Source organism: Lytechinus variegatus, chromosome 13 (genome assembly GCF_018143015.1).
Source record: "Lytechinus variegatus isolate NC3 chromosome 13, Lvar_3.0, whole genome shotgun sequence".
Lineage (NCBI taxonomy): Eukaryota > Metazoa > Echinodermata > Echinoidea > Temnopleuroida > Toxopneustidae > Lytechinus > Lytechinus variegatus.
Window position 1 is genome coordinate 23,765,509 of NC_054752.1, and position 18,991 is coordinate 23,784,499.

Below are 18,991 nucleotides of genomic sequence, written 5' to 3' on the forward strand. Positions count from 1 at the left end.
GTCCTCGATATTACCTACAGAGGTAGAAATCACTTCTGTCAAAGGTCCAAACCAAACCGCGAAATCAGTTGGACATGTATCAGCCAATCAGCAGCGGAATCAAAAGCCGAACTGAGATAACTTTGTTTTCGCTCGGTGAGACAATTAATATATGAACCGTCCTAAATTCAGAGCGGACGAGAAGTTGCAAATGTCTCGTTCACTCATTCTCTGGGACGAGGATGCTGCGTTTGCTCTTCTTTTTTCGACAAAGAATTGTTTGGCGTTCCTTTTTAAATTTGACGATGTAATATTTCGTCATCGAATCCTCTTTACGATGTCAACATAAAACCCCTAACAAAAAGCACCCCATCTTGCATATGTGGTATGTAGGCGAGAACATTGCAACGTTTGGTGTACTTGTGACCCTATATATTTTAGGTCTCTACATTACCGCACTGGAAGCTGAAAAATCCAGTTGAAAAAAATAATGATGATAATAATTTTTTATCTTATCCCGATTCGTGAGAATCTCGTCTGGCAAAAAATGGCAAAGTTGATAAACATCATTATGACAGGTGGAACCGAAATTAACGGATTGAGTTGCTTACAAATAACGTGAATAATTTGGTTTAGTTTTAATTTGTCTAATGTCAATTTGTCCAATTTCAGCATATTTCCTATTTCAATAACACTCTATCACGCTACACCAGACGCAAGCATTCTCCGATCATCAGATGAGGAGACCAAATTAGTCAAACCTTGTTTTCCGCTTCACGTTGGTCAACAATCGCTCTAGGGAGCATTTGGAATAGCTGCAACCAATATTTAGAACAACATACCGAAAGGTAATCGTGAAATCCTCAGTACCCCTACTTGAAAGAAGCACCTGAAGTCCTATTTCTTTTATTGTATGATCTATTATTTTCTATGTGATTTCATGATTACGTTTGATGTTCTCTGTTATCATTTTGCTCAATGTAACCTTCTGTCAGCGCTATGATGCAGATGCGAATAACGTAATTCATAATTTCGGGTACTGTAACAAAGTTGCTCTAACGCCGTATTTTGTTGTCTGTCTCCATATATCATGTGTTCAAGCAGAGTATTAAACAGCAGCAGATTTAAATTGGTAGACACCCAGTGTAAATTACCATGATCCTGGGAGAGAAAGACACTCTCCAAATAACCTACTACTCATTTGCGTCCAGAAAAGCGTCGACGTCTTCTGTGAAAAAAAATTGTCTTTTTAGCACTATTCGCCGGAAATCGCCACATACGGACCATTAATGGGTGACAGTCTATACGTAGTTTCCATAATCAAACGCTAAACGTTTTTTTTTCAGTTGCAGTATTATTTTAGACTATATATTTTGCTTTGGAATTATGTTTACGTAAGCATGGGTTGGGTATTGTACAATTTATTTTAGATGAGAAAAACGCTTTGGAACGGTAAGCCGATATATCAATGATTAGATTTGAATTTATACACCACTTGTACCAAATTTGAAATGTCCGTGTTAATACCACTTTGTGTGGCTTTTCTCATGCTGTGGGTTGCAAAGTTCTTTATTTGTAGATCCCCCCATCCCGTAATTCAGATCGAAGATGAATCGCCATATGTGCGGCTGGAGTTAATCACTAATTTGAATTAATATCGATTTCAATCAAATTTATAAAAAAAATTCAACATCTGGAATTTGCGCACTTGCAAAGTAACCGAAACAGTGTGAATGATGGTAATTACCTTATATCAACTAATGGGTCACGCAAAAAAACATCAGTCGACTCTGCTCCTGACAAGGTCTGGTATAACCGTGATAAATTTTAAAAACTTTTTTTCTGGAAGAAAGCTTGCGCGGCTGACATCCAAATGATTCACTATGCCACCCAAAAGGCTCATGTTAATGTCCGCGAGGTTCCTGATCATGCTATGTCCAGTTCTTTTTATTGGTTTTCACTTGTATTTCCATCGGATTGACATGGCTAGGAACATCCATCTTCCCGTGGATCGGGAATTAATGAATGGTCGTGCTGGTAACCAGGTGGCTACCGAGAACATGGAGAAGAAAGGTCACTCTTTTGTTAGACCTGAAAATTACACTCTTGATGATGCTGTTGCCCTGCCAGATGTAAAGACCAATCTTAGCCGATTAAAGAGTGGTGAATTGAAGGGGCTAAGATATGGGCACGACTACAGATATTTACATAACCCATCACACATTTGCTTTACGGATGAAGGGAAGAGAAAGAAGGTCCTTGCACTTTTCTATTCCCCGACAGCAACCCACCATTTCAGCAGACGGAAGGCGATTCGAGAAACTTACGGTAATTCAAGCAACTGGGGGAATTGTGGTGATAGGGGGCTGATGTATACCGTGTTTCTTCTTGGGGCCACGTCAAATGAAAGTCTTCAACGTAAAATTGACCTAGAGGCCAGTCAGCATCGAGACATTGTCCAGGAGGGTTTTCTTGATACCTACTTAAACCTGACCTTAAAGGCGGTCATGGGTTTGAAATGGGTCATCAACTACTGCAACCATGCTAAATTTGCCGTAAAAATCGACGATGACGCAATGATGAACCAAAAACGCTTTTATGACAAGTTTCTAACAGATTTACCATTGACCGGTGTAGCCGCCGGGACGGTCTGGGTCAATGCGAAGCCTGTGCGGCGTGAAGGATCAAAATTCTACCTATCTAAGGAGGAATATCCTCTTCATTCCTTTCCAAATTACCTGAATGGACTAGCTTATGTCTTGTCTTTAGATGTGGTTCGGGAGGTCTACGCATTCGCACTTACAACTACCAAGTTTAAGTGGGAAGATGTGTTTGTTGGGATGTGCTTGCAAAAGGCTGGAGTTCAGCTTCGCAACATTAATAACATGGACCTTTATGGATTGCGAGGGAAGAATTATGAAGTTCGAGTGGAAGAGGTGCATTCGCACATCTTTATAACAGACTTGAACGTTACCGAAATGATTTGGGTGTGGAAGATAGGCCATATTTAGAATGAGAGTAAGAATACTGACCACCGAACCACTGTGACAATTAACTGATGATCAGTCTGAAGAGGTCTTCACTGACAAATGATATCGAATGGCTTTGTTTAAATTTTTCACGTTTGGATTTGCCTTTGGTGTCTTCATTACAATTTTTGCATGATTTTCTTATTTGCATTTTGAAGAATTTCAATCCAAATAACATTGGTCCATGGAGATTCTGTCTATTGTAGATGTTGGTTCTAATAGCCTCATTACAATTTCATTTCGGGTTTTTTTACGTGTCACATTTTCCAGATCGTCTGCAAGAGAAGGAAACAAAGGGATTATATAAAATGATAGCAGGTATACATAATTATATCAATAATCTCACAAACTGAAATACAGGAATTGCTTCTTTTCATTTGTGAGAACGCAAGATGATCCATATTTATAATGATAATTCAACTTCTTTGAATAACCTGGACATGTGTATTTTTAAGTGTCTTTCAAAGCAATTAGTTCGTGTAATGTTGACGCCATGGTACAGTATTTAGCATACAACCGACGTGACAACCCTACTTTACTTTACTTTACTTTGCACGACTTTGCATTACTTTACTTTGCTTTACTCCAACGATGCTGTGCTCTCCTTCAGACAAAATCACAGATGCATGACATAATACTGAACACCATCTGGGCAATAGCCAAGCTACAAAATATTATCGAGTTTGCGTAGACGCATTGTGGAAGGTTGAGAATCTATCGAAAATGCTCATAATAATATGGTGATCGTCAGTGGCGTACCTAGGATTTTCCACGAGGGGGGGTAGGGCAAAACCGTCCGCCAAAAAAAATTGACAAAAAAAGGTCTTCAAGCTCGTCAGGGGGGCAATAGAGGTCTTCAAGCTCGTCGGGGGGGGGGGCAAAAAAGGTCTTTCAAGCTCGTCAGGGGGAGGGATACGTCCTTTGCATGGATGGTGGCTCATCAGGGGGCAGACTGCCCCCCCCCCCCGTAGGTACGCTAGTGGAGATCATGCATTTTCTGTATTTGCTCCCACCCTCGAAATAAACTCCCAACTCATATCCAAAATGCTCCCTCCGTGGAAATTTTCATATCGTCACTTAAAACTCATAACTTTTTTTCTTTTTTTTTTAATGGATTAACTGTATATTATTATAATATGCCAACCCATACATACGCTTTGAAACACCAGTATAAAGCGCCCTACAAAATGTTATTATTATTATCCTTATTATCATAATTATTATCATTATTATTATCATTAACATTATTATTATTATCCCAATCACGACAGTGACCGACACAGTGGTCCCTGTCAAAAACTGGTAAACCGGGAAGGAAGACCATTCAGGAGATTTCGGAGCTGACGAAAAATTACATTTTATGTCGTTTGTCCAGGGTCCATGACGACACTGCTGTTTTGATTAATCATTTCCGTCAAAGACCACTCCTTTGTCACGAAGGGCTATTGACAATGAATTATCTCTGTTCCAGAATCATCCGTTCGTCGCTATAGGCGAAAAACCCGTTAAGGCCTGGTCACACCGCCCGAGCGTTGTTGGAGCGGTCATGGAGCGGAGAGAAAAAAAATCATCACCGTTCGCTATCGTTCACCATTTTCGATTTCGATTGTTTGTGGGTTTTTTTTAGATTTTTTTCGATTTTTCCCCAATTATGTGAGCGAACAAAACGCTCGGGCGGTGTGACCAGGGCAACCAGGGCTTTATAATCATAGCCACTTGCGGATTCAGGAGGGGGAGGCACAGCCGGCCCGTGCCCCCACCCCTATGAGAGGCACAGTCAAAATGTGTGATGTAAATATGCCTTTATAGTGTGCCCCCCCCCCCTTCTTGAAAAAGATTTTTTTGGGGGGTTCGTTTTTTATTATTATCAAATTAACAATTCAAAACCCGCATGGTGGATTTGAAATGCATCGACTTGGACCTAGTTTATGAGTTTGATCTAAAAAATTTATCGCCTGAGTTATTAGGGCCGCAAAACCGGGGGATTGGACCCCACACTTTTTTCAAGTATACGTGAGCAAAAGCGCATGCTCAGCTCCCCCCCCCCCCCCCCCCTAGTCCCAATCTTTACAAAATCGTTCCCATCAGCCCCTGATCATAAGTGTCATAGCAGCTATTGATTGTGAAGATTATAAACATCTGGAACTTCTACTTGTAAATGTTTTACCAAGTACATGACTTTGATAATACACTTGAAAAAAACCTGCTTAAAATTGATATCAAAATGTTTGTGTATAACGTGATTTGCTGTATGAACTGGTGTTGCATTGTTTAGAATTTTAACAAAGTCTGACAATAATTGAAGAATAACCACCAGTTATATACAGCCTGTGCCATTAATTTGTTACTATTCATGTCTGATAAATTAATCCTCAAGCCAAGCGTGCACTATGTTATCTGTTGCGATCCGGATCACAAAGAAATTGTAATAACCATTTGAACTTTCCAACCAATAAAATCTTAGCGATCAGAGTTCAGAATAGTGGTATTACTAATTGAAATCGAAATTCACTCAAGTTCGAGCCCCCTTGGCTTGTAGGAATAAAGGCAAATTCAATTTCAAATCGTAATGACAACATCATCGGCTGCAACTTGAAGCCGATTTTGACATTTTTACTCTGACCACAGGGCTTGTCGCAAAGTGAAATTATGATATTATTATTCCTAAAATCAGGCAATTTATTTATCGGATTGCATGGTGTGCGCTGGGCGTAAAGAGAAGATTTATCGAATTTTGAAGAAACGGGAGAATTTTTTTTCATTATAACTGTTTAATAATCAAACATTGTTTCTAGACCATACCTCCACCCGATAAAGGATCATAACATTAAATATATTGGGGCAAACCCCCAAAAGAATGAGTAATCAATGCGAATAACGTTTTGATTTCTACTATACAAATATAACTGCCATTGTTTAAAAGTGCTTGTCACCGGCCTAATCATCGTGTCTACCTTTTGGAATCAGCCCCCGCCCCATTCGGGTTTGGATTTAGTCTTTGTTCTTCAAAGCCGATTTTGTATTCTGGTAATACAAAATTTTGAGAATATCATTTTACTTATGGTGTATCTAGTACTGTGAAATGTTCTGCTAAATCCATGTTCGTATGTCTATCAAATGGATGGAAATATATAAATAGATAGGCTTATATATAAATGAATATATACCATATGAATGATATTTAAAATCATGGAGAATGACGTGTATAAATTCTCTATTTCTTGATACACAATAAAAAAAAATTGTCGATACCTGTTTTTTATTAATGAGTGATAACAAGCAGTGATGAAGATGGCGGAGGTGGTAGGTATGATGATGATGCTGTTGATGTAGCTGATGGTGGTGGTGATGGGAATCATAGTGATGATGAATATGATGATGATGATGATGATGGTGATAATAAAGATGATGATCATGATGATCATGATGATGATCATGATGATGATGATGATGATGATGGTGATAATAAAGATGATGATCATCATGATCATGATGATGATCATCATGATCATGATGGTGGTGCTGGCAATTATGATGTTGGTGGTAGTGATGGTGGTGGTGCTGGTGGTGGTGATATGATGATAATATTTCTGCTGCTGCTGCTAATGATGATGAAGATGGTGATGATGATGATGATGATGGTGATGATGATGATGATGATGATGATGATGATGATGATGATGATGACAAAGAATGAGATGCACACCAAGATTATGTACCATTGAGACAATATTAGTCCATAAATCTGTTGCCTGGTTACCCGGGCCTAATTACAACTGACAGGAAAAAGATATTCATTCGAGCCAACCCATTCTCAATTTTTGAATTTGATATTGCTCATTGACAAAAATGAATGAATATGATTGACAATCGAACATTAATTCTAGGGAGGGTAACTACTGAACTTCCTTTTTCCAAATTAGGAAGATATATAACCCCTTTGGAACTATTCTTTTTACTGGCGGAAGAGGTAGGGCCATTTTAATGTCTTGAGTGATGAATTTGATCCTGTCTGGTGTGCAGTCTTCATGAATGCCGATTTATTTTTAAAATGAGCCGGTCAAGATATCCTTTTCTGGTCAGATATGGAATGTCAGACATAAATCTAATCAACTGGTAGTAAACATTAAACCCTGCGAATTTCATCCTTATTTTTTATGATTTTTTTTTATTCAGTGCCACTTTAACACGGGAGTCAATGGGAAATGTTTTAGGCCCGTGATACCCCCTTAGCGGCTTTTAACTGCATGTCTTGAGATGGCAGCATGCACTTCAATTCGCCGGGATGGTTACAATCAAACAAGTCATACAATTATTCTCAAAGACTTGGCTGATTGATCTCCAATATGTATCATTCAGTGGCGGATCGAGGGTGGAAATCTGGTCCATTCCCCTCCCCTCCCCTTTCGATAGCCATAATCAAAATGTTTAATGTAAATATTCCGTTCTTACACAAGTGTACCCCCCCCCCTTGAATGTCACAGAAAATATATTTAATGGGAATATGTCGTGTATGCAAGAGGACCTTTTCTCTTCCCCCCCCCCCCACCCTTGTTTGTTTTTTTGGCTTGTCAAATTTTCCTGGGAAAATCCTGGATCCTTCTCTGGTATCATTCACATGCATTGTCGTGTTTGTATTTTATATAATAAACTTTACCTTAGATAAGTTTACTGAGATAAATGGACTTTCTCTTTACACACGCTTAATGATGGTGTAAATTGCGGCAAGAAAGAGAGGGACGTGCACCCTTTGAAAATCGAAACAAATGAACCATCATTATTCCTTGAAAGCATGACAAAATAACGTTTACTAACAATTCGACCTTGCAAATAGTAATTCCTTTTGAAAGGAAATGAGATGAATTTGTTGAAAAAATAAACCGTTATACTTTTTCCCTTCTATACATAGCCATCCACATCTTTTCCTCAAAATTATTACTAGACTGAAAACAAAACAGCACATTTCGTGCGGAAATGTGGAAATTGTTGTTTCAAGTAGTCACAGACCGTGTACTTGCCTACTTATCCTAAACGTATGCAAATCTGTCCGAATTATGTAGTATTTACATTTGATTAAAAAATGAAAAGCTCTGACAATCGATCGTCATGCCTAGCATTCATACAGAATCCAAATATTTAACATGGCTGGGGCAAATCTTTCTCTTCAAGGCAACCAAGAGATCTTGGTCTTTTCCCTTGCAATTAAAGTAAACAATTACTATTTCCCTTTTCTTTGCAGCTCAACTACAAGTTCTTCTTTATAAAGCTAGTGATAAATCGGAACCGAATCAGCTGCAAATCCATCCGAATACTCGTATTCGGGTGGTTTCAGGAAAATTCGGGAGAGATTCGGGAACATTGGTGGAGGATTAGGCTGAAATGCTAAAAACCAGCCGATTACCCTTCAAAATACTCCCAAATGTGACCACCACAAATATCATTCGGGTCACATTTAGGATGCATTCGGATTGATATTATGTTGGATTAGGGGAAGCATTCGGTGTATCCTGGACAGATTCGGACCCTTTCGTACTATTCGGGGAATAATGGTCCGGTGTAAATCGTGCTTTCTTATAAGGCAGGGGTTCTCAAACTACGGCCCACGGGCCGGATCCGGCCCGCAGAGCTTCTCAATCCGCCTCGCGAGACTCTGCTGGGATTTTTAAAATCACTTTTAAGTCACAATATGAAACAGCTCAATATGATAACATTGTGTATCCACGTAGACCTAACCGTAATAAAAGTAATGGCAGTCAAATTTGACTTTTAAACAAAGTTTAGTGGAGTCTTTACTGTCTGTTCGATCTACTTTCTTATTAGATGACCAGCGATGTTGTCACCATGTTTGGATCTACATACAGGTGCAAAAGTACATTTTCCATAATGAACATTTTCAAAGAACTAACTCATACCGAAGTACCTTAGGGGCCAAATGGTTTTCAAATGGGGGTCTGGTCATGCAAAAAATCACAATCATATGGTCAGTTTTACGTTTTTGTACATGGTTTTTTAAAAAAAAGTGGGGAGCTGTCAGCTCCCCCCCCCCTTCCACGGCCCCTACTTGCCCCATCCTTGTTATAGTCTACAGCAGACATGGTCTATTATTCATTCTACTTTGACTACAAAAAATATTGATACTTCAAGACATTATCTGTCTCCCCAATACCAGGTATGTATAGGTACAATCTAGATTCGTTTTAATATGTTTTAAAGTTCTACAATTTGTTATCATCATTTTGACTTTTGCTGTGTTTTGAAATCTTTTCTAATTTTGCCTGCGTTCCATATGAAACTGTTATAAATTTGTTAGATTAAATGTTCCCAAAATAAGGGCCAGATTGCAAAAGAGGGCATCTAGGACCCCGACCGCAAGGGTCATTGCGCTTCGCGCACAATATTTTTTCTAAGTATCCACTTCACCCTGGCCCTTTCAGGTTTACTTGGAGTCTCATCAGGCCCTTCAAAGACAAAGTTTGAGAACCCCTGTTATAAGGGATTAGGCCTATAGGCGCTCAGATGAATACGATTCCGTTCGTTGTAGACACTGTGCTGTTTTTATCTCTCCTCTTAGAGATGTTAAAGCCCAGGGGAAATATGTGGTATTTTGTGTTTTCCTTTGATTTCTGTAGCGTTAAAAATTGTAACTGGTTGAGGTGTCACCATTTCTGTGATGTTATAATGATTAGATTTTTCTTATTTATGAATTGTTTATTTTATCCAACCGCTGAGAAAAGAACTCACCGTGGCCTGTCGTATCGGTTTGAGCTCGAATACGGGACCTTTCGTCGGTCGACTAAACACTAAACATGCTAAAGCACTGAGCCTCTGCATGTTAATGCTATGCAGGGACATACCACATACCAAACAAAATTTAATGGTCTGCAACTTCCATTCTGATTCTGAAGCACTGTGCAAACACGCGATCGCGTTAGAAATAGACTTCTGATGACATCATCACTGCATAACAATAGAACACCACCAGAAATTGTCCTAATTGTCAACAAACGAAACCGGAATTTCCTAAAAATAAAATAAAGAGCCAGAATTCGGACCACAAGTCAGATGTCACTTGCTTGTGAACTTAAATAAAAGCCATCAAGTCACCATATGCCTAAGAATACACCTAACAATCGATGGAGGGCAAGTTTAATCAATGAACATTTGAAGTAAAAGTTTCATTAAAAAGAAACTCATTCTTAGCAAAGCCTAGTCTCGGGAGTTTTGTACAGAACATGAATCACCACTCCCGTATGCGCACCCGTGCTCAGATTTACAAAGGAAAGTACCTTTATTTTCGAGGGCTCTCCTCAAATAATAATTGTTCGAGATCGGATTTGGTGACCTGGAAAACAAAAAATAGGTAAGAAATCTTGTCTATTTGATTGATATCTGTGAAGCTTATAGAAATGGAATGCACAAATAACTGATGTGATGGATGGCGGTCATAACCGTATGCGGATTTTTTTCCGGGGTTGGGGGAACGCAAATTTAATTCGAACAAACTCGAAAGTGAGGGAGCGAACAGACCAAGCTTCTCATGGGGGTGCTTTCGCATTTGTTGGGGATTTCGTGTACACTCGGTGAATTTCGTGAAAATTTTCAGTAAAAAATTGTAAGTTTTCAAAATTTCTGGGGCAACTGCCCATGCCTCCCCGCTGCATACATTGCACAATGCATTGGTGTTGATTTTACACCAGCCCGGTATCTATATCGGTCCACACCATAGAGGAGCGTTGAAACAACACCAGTTAAGAATCAAACCGATATTTGTTTGACACTAATGGTGTTGCTTATATGCCAAATTGGTGTCAGCCTAACACCAAACTGGTGTTGTTTCAACACCTTTCTGATGTGTACCGATATAGATACGAGGCTGGTGTCAAAGTAACACTGGAGTTTTTGCAGTGTGCGACTATGATGGTGAAATCATTATAGCGGTGGAAGCGCAGCAATCTCTGACGATTCTAATCTCTATATAAGACTCAGCAAAATAAAAATATATGGGATAATTTCATTAACTATTTGAATAGGCCTACTCTCGTGTATTGATGCATGGGCAATCCACCTATTATGTACTGAAAAGAATAATGAGTAATGTCTAATACATTTTAAAGAATAAAGTATGCCCTGAATAAGCATCGAGATAATGTCCTCTCACATTGGCGGCGGAACCCAAAAAAGTTAGGGGGTCCGTCTGAAATTTTGGGATAGTCACAGGTACATAATTGGACAAGCAAAAAGAAGGGTTATCAAGATTATCAACCAAAATTTTAGGAGGAAACACAAACAAATTAGGGGGGTCCACGTGAAATTAGGGGGACGCAGGTAAGCAAAGCAAAAAAAATGTTATCAACAGAAATTTTAGGGGGTCCGTCCCCCTCTTCAACTTTAGGGGAACAGGACCCCCCCCCCCGCTTCCGCCACCTATGTCCTCTCATCCTCTAGACCTTATGACTGCTGATTTGGATAATAGGCCACACTTTGCAGGATTCAGAATTGTTGAATTGGCCCGACCCCCCCCCCCCCTTCCGCATCTGTTTTTTTTCTTTACATTTTGAAAACTATAATCCAAATGTGTTTGAAGATATGTCAAACCAGATTCTTAATCAGTTGATACTGTAGAAATAAAAATAGTTTGAAAAATAGATAATTATGATGACTCACTTTGGAAACAATTGTCGAGAGATCAGCAAACATTACCGTGCAACCATGACCTTCCACAAACATATTCTAGTTTTGTTTTTACAGCTTCCCTTAGTACCTGTATCGTCAGAATTAAATTTAGCAATCTGGAATATGGAAACCAATCCCAGTAACCGTGAGTCTGCCATTTTTTTTTTTTTTTCAAATATCCTTGGTTTTTTTTTGTTCCGATTATCCGCTTGTTTCAGGGAATATACCTGGCTACAACTTAAACAGAAAATATGTTAGGGATTTTGACGAAATGCTTGAATAAATGAAAGAAAGATCGAAACTGAATTATCTAAGGTTATAGAAATAATCAGAGGTCAATACGGTTAGAATGAAAGCATAGTGAGTAATCGATGGCTCTGAAATACGACTAAAAAATTGTCAGCATTTTTTCTTGTTATTCTTCTGTGATATTTGTGTAATAAATATTTAATATATAATTTATAAACACTAAATTTAGAACAACATAGATCGTGAACTTAGCGCAATCGCATTCCACCACCGCTGTTGATATACTGTATGACGATGAGTTAATCATCGGAGCGGAGGAAATACCGTCATTTAATCTATAAGACAAAAAGCACAAAAATTCGTCTTTTGTTTAAAATCATCGTGCAAGCGAGATGCCCTTCTAACGACGCTCATCGTTTCGATACAAACTCAGTAGACCGTGACTATATCAATAAGCGGAGCAGTCATGGAAAATCATTTCCGTGCACACTTTGCAGGCAATTATATTATTCGGGAAGGAAAGAGAAAGAGTCATAATAATCTTTTAATTCTGTGTGAACCATGCATTAAAACTGTTTGACTTTCTTTCATTACAAACGAACGCGTTGTTTGACTGTTAACGAGAAAGCCAACAAGAAACTGCTATATGCCGTTTAATTACAATGGTGAAATTACTAGTTTTATACCGATTTGTCTTCACAACAAATGAATAATAAGTTTTACGTTGTTTTACTGCATGCAGTCAGGATTTCGGAAGTGCTTTACTGAAATGACATCATACTGACGTTCATAATCCGCTGGTTATTGGCACAATAAGGCTACAAATAAACTGAAATGGCAGAGGCGGATTCCACAACAGAGGAACACCAAGGAACGGAGCCACCACAGGCAGACGACGAGAGCGACCTCGTCAATGAAATCGACAACGAAATCGACTTGGGACGTATGAAAAGAACGTTAAAAGTAGAGAATGGCGGAAACGGTATCGGCAATGAGGAGGACGATGATGATAGCAGTATGGATGTTACAGATAGACTAGGCGAATTCCCACTTCAAGATAATTGTAAAACAAATGGCTTTGGTGCTATGTCGGGGGCGAAAGATGGCGAAAGGCAAATGTTTGTCCATAGTTTCAGCGTGTCGACGTCGTCTTGGAGATCGTGGTCATCGAGGGTCGCTGCGACCACAAACATCGGCATCGTGATAAAGGTAAGATGATGTGCGTAGGTGTTTGTGTGTGGGTGTGTGCTTGTGTGTGTTCTTTTTTTTCGAACGACATAGGCCCGTATTCTGAAGTCGGGTTTAAATTATTCCATGGTCCAAGTCTGTACTAAAATTATGGGGGAGCCAAAAATTCTAACATTCTGTTTATATTGTATATTCCTTATGTTTACTATTTTGTTTTCCTTTGCTTTCATAATGAATAAAAGTACTTCAAAATACTTCAGTTATCATTCCCAGACAGTTCGGGGGTCATATGAGTCAATAAACTGGATGTGTACTGTAAGGGATTTGTGCCCCAACTGGCTCTCCATAGTTAAACCATAACTTTGAACCAAGGTATAATTTTAACCCGAGTTCAGAATACGGGCCATACAGTTTGACCCCCCCCCCCTTCCCCCCCCCCCTTCCCCCCCCCCTTCTCCCCCCCCCCCCCCCCCGTTTAGTGTGATTTTGTTATTGCTTTGGGAGGAGGTTGTGTTAGATCCACATATCATACAATCGAGTGTACGTATAAATCTATACAGTGTATATTTCAATCGATTCATTGTTGAAATAAAGATAACAAGATAAGATGAAGACTTCCAAATGCATTCAGCAAAATTTACCTGCGGAGCATCTCACTTTTATTTACCAACGGAAAATGAGGAGATTTTTGCAAACCCATTCAAAATCCCTTTTGAAAACCGGTACAGCAAGATTGTACCAAGAGCACGAGCAGATTGTTATAAAGGAAAATAATATGTTTCCAATTCCGATACACTAATAAACTTTTTTGTCTTTTTTGTTGTTGCAGTTTTTGCGCTATAAGGGGTCGAAACAGACGAATTGTAAACAAAAAATACATTTTCCGAATATTTCCGAATATTTTATAGTCTGATGGACGTTAAATGTCAACAAAATAGTGAAGGAATTAAAATACTGGAATATTTTTGTTTGTATGGCATGAGCAACCAAGGGTGGAATCAAATTAACTACTGTTTAAATAGAAATGTGTTTGACAATATCGATGAACATGGACTTATTTTATTACGTTGGGTTGTTGGTCCACATCGAATTTGTCGTTCTCATTTATCATGACGATGATGATAATGATCATGGTGATGATGATGATGATGATGATGATGATGAAGGTGATGATAATGATTATTATGGTGGTGGTGGTGGTCATGATGACGACGTGATGATGGTGGTGATGATGATGATGATGATGATGATGATGATGATGATAGTGATAGTGATGATGGTGGTGATGATGATGAAGAAGATGAAGATGACGTTGATAATGTTGAATTTGATGATGATGATGATGATGATGATGATGATGACGACGACGATGACCAATATTAACATTATCCTGATGGCGGATATGACACTGGAAACTACGATTCCGATGAGAAAAACAATTTTCATGAAAATTATTATGTGATATTAATGATTAATCATGATTTTCTTCTACTTTTCTACCTTTCAAAGAATATCTCCCTCCTTCATGCGCTGTGTTCTGTTCTCCTAATCTTCATGGGCATTCTCGGGGCGGTCGCTAAGAGCTACATGTCGTATCTTGTCCTAACCATCTGGAGTCCAATATTTGTAAGTAACTGATATCTGAATAGGTATTTTGATTTTTTGACGCATAGGTTTTGTTTCTTTAACCAATTTTTTAAGCGCTAAGTGCCTTTCTTTTTATCCTATTCAGGGGTTCACGGGACGGTCTTAAAAGTAAGGCTGGAATGCTGAACCAAAAGAAAAGTGTGTGGAAATTCTGAAGGAGGGGGGGGGGCTGACCATGAAAAAGAAAGAGAAAAAATCAGATGATCATTCCTTTTGTACATTTCCGTGGCACCTGCAAGTAGATGGGTTTTTTTCTACGTTTCTATTTCAGTCATCAAATGCAGAGAAAGGCAGAAGGAAATGCAATTTGTTGTAATTTTTCATCATTTTTCATAGCTGTATTGTTTAAAATTTCGTCTCAGTTTTCTTTTTTTTCTGTGATAGGTCTTCTTTCCAACAAGTTTCACAGGGTTATCGACTTCCATAAGATTGCGAAGTAGTTCTCTCGTAAGTATTTTCAGTTCCATAATCAAGTTTTTATTATTTATTGATCTCTGATAATTCGTATATATCTTAATTAAATTGATTTTTTTAATTATTTTCCATTGTTCATTTCTATCATAATCAATCAATAACATCCATTCATGTTATCAATTAGCTCTTGCGTTTCTCGAATCTCCTAAGAAGCACAGTATTTCCAATACCATTATCTTACAAGGAACCGTAAATATCAAGCTTTGTCATGAATGCGACACATATCTTATTGATACTGACCCGCCCCCCCCCCCCGCCCCTAATGAATCCCCGCCTTTCCGTCCTTCGAGAAGGTATCATAAATATGTTTATTAAGTACAATATGTCACTTTATTATCACTTTATTGCAGTGCTTCAGTATTATCACGGATGATGAATTTCATCATTACATTTTTATAATGTATATTCATGAATATGTTGCCATCGTCACTTTGGTTGTTTCAAATACTGTCGATGTTAGCTTTATTATTTCCTATGAACTATAACAATTTTCTAATACATGAAGTGGCAAGATTATACACTGTAAAAAAACTGTGGTGTTAAAACTGACCCTGAGGTGTTAAAATAACACCCTAGAGATTGAACATAACACCAAAGAGTGTAAATGTAACAACCATAGGTGCTGTAATAACACCTACATAGGTGTAAAACTAACACCACCAATTTAACACCGGTGTCAAATAACTGGTGTGGTCCTCTATGTACACCGGTTAACACCACAGTTTTGCTGTGTATAATAAATTGTGTGCGCGTGTGTGTGTGTCTTCCTCTCTCTACTCTCTCTCTGATTACCTCCAGATTCAAAGATTAATCGTCTTGTCAACACTGTCGACGTTGCTTTCGTGTGGATTGTGCATGGTCTTCGCGTTCTTCATCTTTCGAGACGGGCAGCTTGATACCGATTGTAGACCGTCCCCAGCCATCTTATCATCCGAGTGTCGACAGTCGGTAAGAATTCTCAAGATTCAGCCACACCGGAGAGACTCACTCCAGACCGACAAATGCCGTTACTTTATTGCCAATGAAATAGTATATATCAGTTTGGAGTCGCCTTTGCTAATGTGACTGTATACGATAAGGAGAAAGTGTGTGCTGAGGACAGCATTCACAAAGAGGGTTGAATTCAACCCTCAATGACATTCAAATCTAGATCTGATGTCATGTTGATCTCTGAATTTATTTTTTATTGTTATTTATTTGTTGTATTATCCATTAATCAATTTATAAATTTATTTATTATCTTTATTTCTTATTAATTTATTTAAATTTTATACATTTATTCATGAATTTATTTATCTATCATCTTTATTTCTTCTTTATTCTTAAATTTATTTTCTATGTTATCTATTTATTTGTTTATTAATTCAATTAATTCACTTGAGTTCAATTTTTTCTACAAAGTAATCTAAATCAGCTACAAATACTAAAGGATTTACATTTTTAAAGAAAAGAAGTATAAATAGTGCATATGGAAATGGAAATGAATCTATTTATTCATTATTTTATTTAATTGATTATATATGTTTATTCATTCTACTGATAATATCACTTTATCTTATAGATTTCCCCCTTGTGAGGTTTATTCCTTTCTTTTTTTTCGATGTCAGGTTTATCGTGTCCTCATTAATGCCGTGATCGTCTTCCTCTTCGTAATCGAGTTAATTGCTTCAGGTTCTTCTCTCCTCATCTGCGTCATCGTAAAAACCGGATATACAAAGACGCCCTCTGATAGACAACAGGTAATGATCGTTTGTCCGTTTGGGAGGAATGGTGTTTTTGTTGTTACAATGCAAAAAGAAAAAGATCCTTTGACCCGTTTTTTTTTACTACTTTATACAATGACAGTAGAATAAACGTTTTTGCATTTTTTACTGAAAATTTCACAAATTCACCAAAGGTCTGCACGAACTCTTTCAATTTCACTTGAAAAGATGCAAAAGCGCCCCCATGACAATCCAGATCGCTTCCTACTCTCGCGTTTTAGTTTCTTCAAAATGTTGTTTATGTGCCTAACCCCCCCCCCCCCCCTGTACAAAAAAAAATCTTACGGCCATGAACAACACTCTAAAAATTCGAATATTAAATCAACATTTGAAAGGTTGGAGGAGTGACAACCTTTTCCAATTGTTACATCCAACCTTGTATAAAGCTGAATCCAACATTTTAAGTGCTGGGTAGAACCATTTAAGGTGGTAAATGCAACATTTAGAAAATGTTGTCACTCCTCCAACCTTTCAAATGTTAAGTTAACATTTCTTGTTTTTAGAGTGAAGAGCATGACAAATAACACTAGTCCATGCTCATTCAGTTATATCAATATCTTTAGACATTATAATTAGACTAATTTAAAAGAATTTATGTTATTCTTCTCTTTTTTCGACCTCAGCTCATTTCAAGGACCAGTAGGCCAATGTCCTACAAAAGGCTCGCAGCGCAAGACGAAAGAACTGTCGACTATTTCGAGGATCGGGCGGATTCGCTTGTAAATAACAACTCAAGCAACATGTATCAACGAAGTGTGAGTGCGCCAGCTCTTGTCAGTCTCTCTACAACTCAAACCTGCAAGAGCTAGTCGATTTGCGAGACGCATCAAATACTGAACTTCTTTAACACTATAAATATATAATGATGCAGGCATTACTCGGCAAACTGGTAAAGATGCAACGTGAGATGCAATACCTTGGATGGAATGATTGGTGATGATGAATTTAAATTGGTTGTTTCAGTTAAAATCTATTATGGATAAGAAGGTCCACTGGGAGTTCAATGGCACCAGAACAGGAAATTTATGTGGGATTTTTTTTTCTAGCTTGAGAATACAGAGAAATTGAAGTATAGCCAATTAAGACGGTACCAGCAGTGATAGTCAATTCATTTTTGCTTTTTTTACTATGTTGCCTATATCGTATTCCAATGCCGATTACGATGTCTGGTAGAATGCATGAACTTCAACACTTTGAAAATAATATGAATATTTCATTGCTATTATTGCAGTATATCCGTGGATAGAGATTCCGCAATTACAATTAAGGCTGTTTCTGCACTGCAAAAACTCTGCTGTTAAACAACACCACTTTAGCTTTGGTCTAACAACTAAATGGGTGCTTATACAACACCAATTAGTATCAAAACAGCATCGGTTTGAAATTGGTGGGGTTTTTTTTTTAATACATCTCTCGTGTAGACATATATAGATTCCGGGCTGGTGGTAAATCAACACCGGAGTTTTTGCAGTGTGGCTCTTTTATTGTTGTGTTGACCAAATTCAAGAACCGACAACAAATTTCGTTAAGTCATTTTGATATCATGAATTACTGTTCTGAATCATATCCTATCACCCGGAGCATAATTATGTCGGGGATGGAAAAAATATCAAAAACATGTACTATGCAATGATTCTTGCGATTTCTTTCTTGTTTATTATTATGATACCAAACTCGTTGGTGATGTTATTTGAAATAAAAGCGGTTTTATCTTACTTTGGTAGTTTGTTTTCTGTTGTGATGCATTTTTATTTAGCTTGAAAATACCAGTAAGTGACGGGGATAAAAGGCGAGATAACCCTTAAAGTGAGGATGCCTCATGTAAGTTTGGATTAGGGGTATAGATACGGATCTTATTTGTTTTTCCCCTCTGATTTCGTCTCTAAAAGGCAAGTTGACCTGTAGAAAGGTTTATGGTAAAAATAGCAGAAAATGTTATACAAAAAAACACAAAAAAAACACTGGTGAATGTTTAAGGAAAATCCATCA

General features: G+C 38.0%; 2 protein-coding genes across 2 annotated transcripts; both read left to right on the forward strand.

The window, feature by feature from the left end:
- Nucleotides 1-1,862: 1,862 nt before the first annotated feature.
- LOC121425972 (beta-1,3-galactosyltransferase 5-like) lies at nt 1,863-2,990 on the forward strand. The gene has a single exon (XM_041622102.1). The coding sequence runs from the start codon at nt 1,863-1,865 to the stop codon at nt 2,988-2,990; it is 1,128 nt and encodes a 375-aa protein (XP_041478036.1).
- Nucleotides 2,991-10,099: 7,109 nt separating this feature from the next.
- On the forward strand, nt 10,100-18,722 carry LOC121425859. Its single transcript, XM_041621940.1, has 8 exons — nt 10,100-10,368; nt 11,757-11,826; nt 12,673-13,139; nt 14,628-14,744; nt 15,150-15,212; nt 16,038-16,187; nt 16,847-16,978; nt 17,626-18,722. Exons 3-8 carry the CDS (start codon nt 12,765-12,767, stop codon nt 17,809-17,811), a joined length of 1,023 nt encoding a protein of 340 aa, XP_041477874.1. The 5' UTR covers nt 10,100-10,368; nt 11,757-11,826; nt 12,673-12,764; the 3' UTR covers nt 17,812-18,722.
- The last annotated feature ends 269 nt before the right edge of the window (nt 18,723-18,991 follow it).